Below are 7,790 nucleotides of genomic sequence, written 5' to 3'. Positions count from 1 at the left end.
CAGATCCCTTCCGACCCTACCAACTATAAAACTTCATCCCCCACAAATCTTTTTTCAGTAACTGCAATCCAGGATATAGTACCCTATCTTGGAAGGGGGAACTATTGTTTTCCTCCTATACATCTGATCCAATTAAAACATGATTGTTCAAATGATCCTACTTTACAAGCGCTCTGGATCAATCTGTATAAATGACCTGTCTCCATTATCATTTACCACTAAGTTTTACCCAAGGTTTTCTTCCAGATCACTGATAAAGATGTTGAACAATACTAGATCAAGAAGCGATCCCCATGGAAAGCTTTTCAAAACATCCCCAGTAGATGACAGTCTTTCATTTTAAGTTACTTGTTGAGATCAGCCTATGGTAAATGGATTTAAAAAATAGCTAACTGTGTTGATTTTACATAGCATCTCCTTTTTTACAACATTGTCATGTTGAACTAAGTAAAAACCTTATGGAAGTCTAACTATATTTTGTCACAGAAATCTCCAACCAAACCTGCAATACCAAAAAAAAAAAAAGATCTCGAGTGTCTTTGTGGAACTGTGTGCGCCCATATGAACGCACATGCACACATACATACGCGCGCACACATGCGCATGCTTTAAAAAAACAGTTTTGATCAACTTTATACTACCAGCCTTTACATTTTTTCCCAGGGCCAATATTAAGCTCACTAGTTTATAATTTGATGGCGTATGTATGACTATTTAAAGACACGTGTGCATCCAGCGCTATTTTATGGACCGGAGACATGGCCCCTGAAGAAAACTCAAGAAAGGATACTGAACATGACAGAGATGACAATGCTCTGATTGATGTGTGGCATGACAAAGATGGGTAAAGAGGACTGGTGAAGGTAGTGGAGGCATCTAGGAAAGTACAAGAGAAAAAACTGGCATGGTATGGGCATGTTCAAAGGAGTCCAGAAGAACATGTGGGAAAAGAAGTTGCCAGAATGGCATTACAAGGGAGACAGGGAATAGGAAGATGGAAGAGGAGATGGGGAGATATAGCAGAGAGAAAGATGAGAGAGAAGGAGTTGGAAGAAGAAGATACATATGACTGAAGCCAGTGGAGAGGCAGGATCCGGAACAGCAATCCCATTTAGATGGGAAAAGTGAGGGAAGAAGAAGATGTATGACTATTTAAAAAGTGTCAACAGAACCATGAATATTTTTTCCAGTCTCTGAATTGCTCTGTTCTCCAAGTTTGAAAGAGATAAAAGTCAACTTCAGAACGTTCCTAGTTCAATTCCTACAATATGCTTAGGTCCCAGAATTGTAATTATTTTGGATTTTAAAAGTTCATTTAATCAATAGCTGCTATTCTGTATCCTCCCTAGTTAAAGTTAGAATAGAAAATGTTGCCATTTCACTGTAATATATGGATAGATCATCTTGTTTCTTGCTAAATCCAGAAATACATTTAATACTTTGCCTTTTCTCTATCTTAATTGATAGGTTTATCTTTCTTGTATAGTATCAAACATCACAGTTGTTTGGATTTCATTTGTCCCCAGTATATTTAGAGCAATGATTCTCAAGCATGGTGCCATGGTGCCCTGGGGTGCCACAAGATCCTTTTAAGGGTGCTGCACAATACCAGCACTGTTAAGTGTGCGAACATGTACACATGATTTACAAGATAAACCCACAGATTTCAAATAGGAATCCAGAGTGTCAAAAACATTGTAACATGCTGTGGTCTTTCTAAGTTCTTTGCAGCAAAAGAATTGTGCTGTTATTTTTCCATAGTCAAAAACGCAAATGAAATCTAAGAAGAACTGACATATTCTAGCTGCGCCTTGAGTCTAAAAAAATTGAGGAACACTGATTTATAAATCATTCTTGATCCACTGACTACAGACTTTTTTAACAGCTTTTGCTTTTTTAATAATTTATACAAATTGGAATTGGGAATTATATGAATACTATCAATTTCCCTTATCACCCAATTGTTATTTGTTGCTTACTACTTTTAAGTGCTACTTCTACTTCTAAACAAAGTCCTTTGTTTTTGTAGAGATTAGCACACCTGTGGCAGGGGTAGGGGGAAAGGACATCTAGTAATACATTTCTCGACTCTCTCTTAATCATCATTCACTTTTTATGCTTAAAATTTCTCCAGCTTTAGCTTTACTCACAATCTTTCTGAAACACAAAACGATCAAGCCTTTTAAAACATGTAGTATACGTTACCAGTCAAGCCCATATTCGGCTTACAAGACTTGATCATTTGCATTGGACTAACCATCAGTGTTTTGGTTAGAGAGCAACATATTTTTTCTCCCTCAGACTGAAGCCTGATATAGGATGACTTTGAGTCAGCAGCAATCCTTCTTGTTAGAAAATTGTTTAAATTTCCAAAACCCCAAGGATGCCTTACCTTTAACAGTACAGCACCTCCAGCATATCTCTTCTCAAACCACAATGTCCTATGATGATACGATGTTTCATTCACCACATGATGGGCAAGGGAACTACACCTCCTATTAGACCTGATGTTTATTACTGAACAGAGTAAAAACTTCAGACTTGGAAGTAGTCAGTGGAACAAAGTCTTCCCTCCTCCAGGAGCGTAACCTAATTACTGTGGAGTAATTCTCTCTGACCCAGTAACTGAAATTAGTTCATGCAAAGTAGAACAGCTGGAGCTTGTGTACAGCTTATTTAGCATTGTTTGAATCCCCCCCCCCAAACAATTCACCTGCATGTCCTATTTGGAAGCATTTTTCTAGGGTTAGACAGGTTGCTGCCTGAGGTGTTTGCTCCCTTACAGAGTGTGTCACAGTTATAGCAGTTTAGGAAAATGGAGCACAAAAATCCTCTTATTCCCCTTTGATCCTGGGCTCCCTGATCATGTTCTTCCCAGCTGATGGTACTGAGGTGATCAGAGTAGGAGCCGATTCCTGCAGTGCTTACTATTTCTAAAGTGATAATAATGTAAGGAAAACAAAGGCCAGAAAATTTCTGCACTCAGCTGTAGGCTTGAATCTTTGCTCCACTTTAAAGCATTATTTTTAAAACAGGCTTTTCTTCCACAGTTTCCATGTTGTTGGCAGAGAGTTGTCCAGGTAACTGATTTCATCTGAAATTGAGCAAGCGGATGTCTACAAACTTTCATTTTCCCCAGCAGTCACTTCACAGTCTCATTCGTAGGCTGTATTTTTTGGAAGGGGGGGGAGGGGGGGTGGCAGGGGATTGATCTTTTAAAAATCAATCTCAACATTCCACGATTAGAGCGCTGAAATCTATTTCTTCAGCTATCACGCCTGGCAGGGGATCCCAGGGCTGCCCCCCCACAGCTCAGTGTGCTACAGAGGAGCTAGCTGGAGCACAAGGGAGCTTCAGCACAGGGCAGCCACTGCAATGAAGCATCCTCTTGCCCTAGCCAGCTCCTCCAGTGTCTACAAGTACTATAGTCCTGTGGACTAAATTAATTTACTCCAGCCTAATAGGGGTGCACATTTAGATGCTGAGACATACTGCACAGTTAATTATTCAACTGCGCAGTAAATGTCTTGTGTAGATGAGCCTGCTGACATTTGGTTCAAATCCTCCAGATTATTAAGTATCTTTGTAAGGTTTAAAAAAAGAAAATCTTCATTCTGTTGCAGGATTCATTTTGCTGTAAGCCCTTTGCTAGACCAGATCATTAGGCTGTGCACACCTGGAGAGTTGCACTAATATCCCGCTAGCATCACCTTTTCACACCAGCAGAGGGTGTAGATGTGATAAAGGAATGACACCAAAAAAATTAGTGATTGATATAATCCCCACTGTGTACATGAGCAAGGCATATGCAGCTGTGTAGTGTACTGCAATCTGTAATCCTCCCATGTTCTCAGGAAAGCATGCTTCAGTGCTCAGTGGTAGCTGTTAGCAAAGAACAAGAGACTTTCCTTAAGTGGTTGAAACCCTGGTTCAAAAAAGGGAGGGATAGCATGTGCATTGTCTGGAAAATGGTGCCAGCTGGTCTGCAGGGAGCTCACCCTTGGAGGTTTCAAGTGTTGTACTCCTGGCAGCCCTCAGGTGAGGCACTTCCTTTCCCCTGAAGAAAGTGGGGCAAGGTCCTGAGCCACAGCTCATTCTGGTTTACAAGCTATAAACAATGAGGCAGAGGACATCTGATGTTCTAGTGCTGTTGAATATTAAGAACTAAAAGTAATCATAAATAGGGAAAATCTTTTCTCCACCAATGCACATCTTATCTGATGGGCAGCAGAACCAGTGCTGCATTCTATGGGTGCTCATATCTCCCAGCATCTGGGACTTTTGGTGGGCAGAATAAGCATCTAGCCAAATTACCTGCAACCACCTAGAGCCATACCCTGGCCAGAAGAGGCAGGGGCACAGGAACTCTGGGGATAATCTCAACTCTAAGATTGCATAAGTGCTCATGCTGGCTCTGCTGTGAATCTGTAGCACAAAGGAAAGGGCATGTTTCTGGTACAAGGAGCAGAACCTACTGCTGGTTCTGAGAGTATCTGGGTGATGCAAATTCAAGTATGGCTGTGAGCAAACATCATACTTTTTTGCAGTTTTAGCTCTTTACATTTAAAATAATCAGTCCCACCTAATGTTGCACTACATAGTAAGCACAGAATTTAAGCCCCCTGCTGTCTTTTGCCAGCTGGTCAGTCAGTCAGAGGCCCTTTCTACTACAGATGTCATAAGTGTTTCTATTTCTCAACCTTCCTTTTTCCAAATAGCTTTGGAAAGGTTTTCAAAGTTGCACGTGGGATCTGCACTCCCAGCTCCACTTTTGGTTCATATGAATGAGGAAAACTATTCTCTTGTGGAGGCATTTGAAATTCCTCATCTCCCCTTTGTTAATGAAAGCCCAGCAAAAACAGTTATCACCTCTGACCTCCTGCATAGGCCTATGCTCAGTCTCATTTGAGACAATGAGGGGTAACTAAGGGCATCCTTGAATATATCATTGACCTCTGCCAGCAGATTTAGTGTCTCTGCACTACTCTGTATCCACAGCACCATAATTAATTTCCAATTACTTAGAACAGAAGCAAACCTAAGGAGTCACAGGTTTGGGAAACTGAATCTGAAACAAATTTCTCTAATAATGCATGCAGTTTTTATAGCTCTAAATAGAAATGGTTTTAGTTACAAAGGATACATTCACTCAAGTTAAGGTCTAAAGCAGGCCTAAGGCCTCATACCAGGACCTTACAGTATGGGACTAGTAATTACTTCAGACTTTATTTCTATTAACGCAAATGACATAATTCTCTTATGGGCCAGGAAGAAGTGGAAAAACAGACTGACCATGCAGGTATGGTGTGACAGTCCCTCTGCTCTGCTTGTCCTCCTCTCTTGAAAAGGATCCTCTTTAGATATTCTTAGTTCTAATTCTTTAATTAGAAGTTTTAATTTCTGCATTTTTAAATTAAGCTAACTGAAAGGAGCTAGGCTCTGGACAAATGGCAAAGCTTATGTTTCAAAGTTAAGTCTGCTCCCTCTGAACCTGATGGTGAAATTCAAATGGGCATATCTATCTACATGAGACACCTTAATGTGCTGTGGACTGTTCTACTGAGCATTAGCGTGTCATGGCAAAAACGTTTTAATGTGCTAATGCACAGTAGAATGAGTCTACTGCATATTAAGCATCACAAAAAAAGTTTGCCCTTGCTACTGCGCTTTAGCGCAGCTACTGTGCCTTTATCTAGTACCTCATATTAGAAGTAATAAACTTAATGCACAGTAGCAAAGGCTCGTTAATGTGTAGATGCACCCAATGAGTGCTCCTTAAAGAAGAGAAAAATAACCAAGCAGTGGGGTTCTCAATGATAAGATTCAGGTGTCCACTCCTAACAGACCCTGGAGTTGTACTGGGACAAAAATGTGAAGCTCAGGTTTCAAAGTTGTTTAAAAATAAATCAAGAGGCAAACACCTAAGAAGGGAATCACAGAAACAATGAGATCCAAAACCATTTATTGAAATGAAAAGGATGGGAAGTTACTGCAAAACCAAGGCTGAAGACATAGAAAGAATGTTCTTTTATGTCAGGTTTCTTAATAAAGAGTGGCCATAATTTCTGATCCTTTGAATAGTCTAGTTTTTCATTCCAAAGGATGCTCCTTGAGTGCTTTGGGAAGATATTATTTTCTCTGCTGGAGTGGCATAAAAATATATCTGTCAGTTATTATATACATATGTATGGGTTGTATTTCTTTTGTGGGAAAATATCACTATGTCAGTATTTAAAATTAGCATACTTTTCTTTATCATATTGCAAACTTTTCTGTACAGAAATCTGAATCTTTCTCTGAAGTAGTCAAGTCCACTACTGCTTTGCAATCTTTTTAGTCACAGATGTAACATATGGCTTATATGCCAGTCTGCTCCTAATGTCCAGTAATGAAGTACCTACACAGAGCTCCTGTAACCTGAAATAGGCTTAGTGGTTTAGTTCCACTTACTGCCAGAATAAATGCTAGGTACTTTGACAACCAAAACCAACCAATCTGGGCATATCACAAAGAATACAGCAAAACCACAATCAGTGACATTTACTACAGCACATCTAATCTATGGCATCAATTAACAATAACATCTCTTACAAATTTTGAAGTCCAGCTGTGAAATGACCCATATAATAGGAAAAAAATAGGTCATTTTTTCTTTTTTTAAACGTTTCTGTATGACATGGCTGACAATAAGACGAAACACATTTGTCAGCGAGTTAACTCTATAAGCAACGACCCTAACAGTCTCTTTTCTATGCACAGTTCTAAAGTCTCCTCCAACTACAGTTGCAAACTTCTATCAATTAAAAAGCATCTGGGAGCCCAGAGGGAAACCACTCTTTCCAATCTGTTTGCAGCTTGTGGAATTTCACACCTTGCCTTTTATACAATAGTGCAACTTTGCCAGAACAATAGCCTCGCTGTTGAATCTCTGAACTGAACAATGGCAACAAAAATGGCCTAAATTTTCAAGACTGGCAAAATGTGGTGAAAGCAAACAACCTTGCATACCAATAGAACTAAAGATCAGTTTAGTGCAATAGAGAACTCTTTTCATCAAAGTGCAAGCTTTGTTATGCTAATGTCACATCTGCAACATGGCAATCCTTGTTGATATTGGGACGAAATTTTTAGAGCAATCAGTCTATGTATTCAGTTTAAAAGACAACAGAAAGAGACATAAACTGGGTCAAAACATTTCAAAGCTGATTCTCCTTTGTAGTCAGATGTGTCAGCCTTTCTGTGCATGATAATCCTACCAGAGAAACTTAGAAAGAACAAGAAAGAGGCTCTCAAGTTTGGAATCCTCAAGCTGATGAAGCAGAGAAGACAAAACTCTCAGACAGTCTGAGATAATCATATAAATAAGATGTTATGAATGCCAGCTGTTTTTACAAGTGCATAACAGACAGATTCACTGTCCCAGTTTGCATGTGAAGAATTAAAAGTTGCCCTCCACCCCCAAGCTGTTGTAGATGCAACATTAATTCTCAGGTCAGTAATATCTTTGTAAAAACTAAACTCCATCAGAAGTTAAAATGTCTTCCTCCTTTCTGCTCACCCCTGCACATCACAATCAATGTGATATGATGTCAATTAAAAACAGAACACAAAAAAAATACAGAAGAAACAAAAATAACTGGGAGAAATGGTTCTATTCTGTAACTTAAACACAGCTTTTTCTCCATCTGGTCTGTGGATAATTCTGTTTTGTCCAATCTAATCTTCTATTCAAAGATAAAAGCCACTGCTGGAGGGATTAGAATGATTCGGAAGCACTTCTGTGCAGGAAT

At 39.4% G+C, this 7,790-nt stretch overlaps 1 protein-coding gene across 1 annotated transcript in view; it reads right to left on the bottom strand.

Annotated features, from left to right (window-relative positions):
- Nucleotides 1–5,956: 5,956 nt before the first annotated feature.
- Nucleotides 5,957–7,790, bottom strand: part of LOC102384928 (aryl hydrocarbon receptor-like) — an 86,240-nt gene continuing 84,406 nt past the window's right edge. The window contains exon 11 of the mRNA XM_014518188.2: nucleotides 5,957–7,790. This exon is cut by the window's right edge and continues 110 nt beyond it. Coding sequence (XP_014373674.1) covers nucleotides 7,757–7,790 — 34 coding nt within the window. The 3' untranslated portion in view covers nucleotides 5,957–7,756.

Source organism: Alligator sinensis, unplaced genomic scaffold, assembly GCF_000455745.1.
Source record: "Alligator sinensis unplaced genomic scaffold, ASM45574v1 scaffold233_2, whole genome shotgun sequence".
NCBI classification, from domain to species: domain Eukaryota; kingdom Metazoa; phylum Chordata; order Crocodylia; family Alligatoridae; genus Alligator; species Alligator sinensis.
The sequence above is the reverse complement of the archived record's forward strand: the minus strand, read 5'-3'. Positions and strand labels throughout refer to the sequence as shown.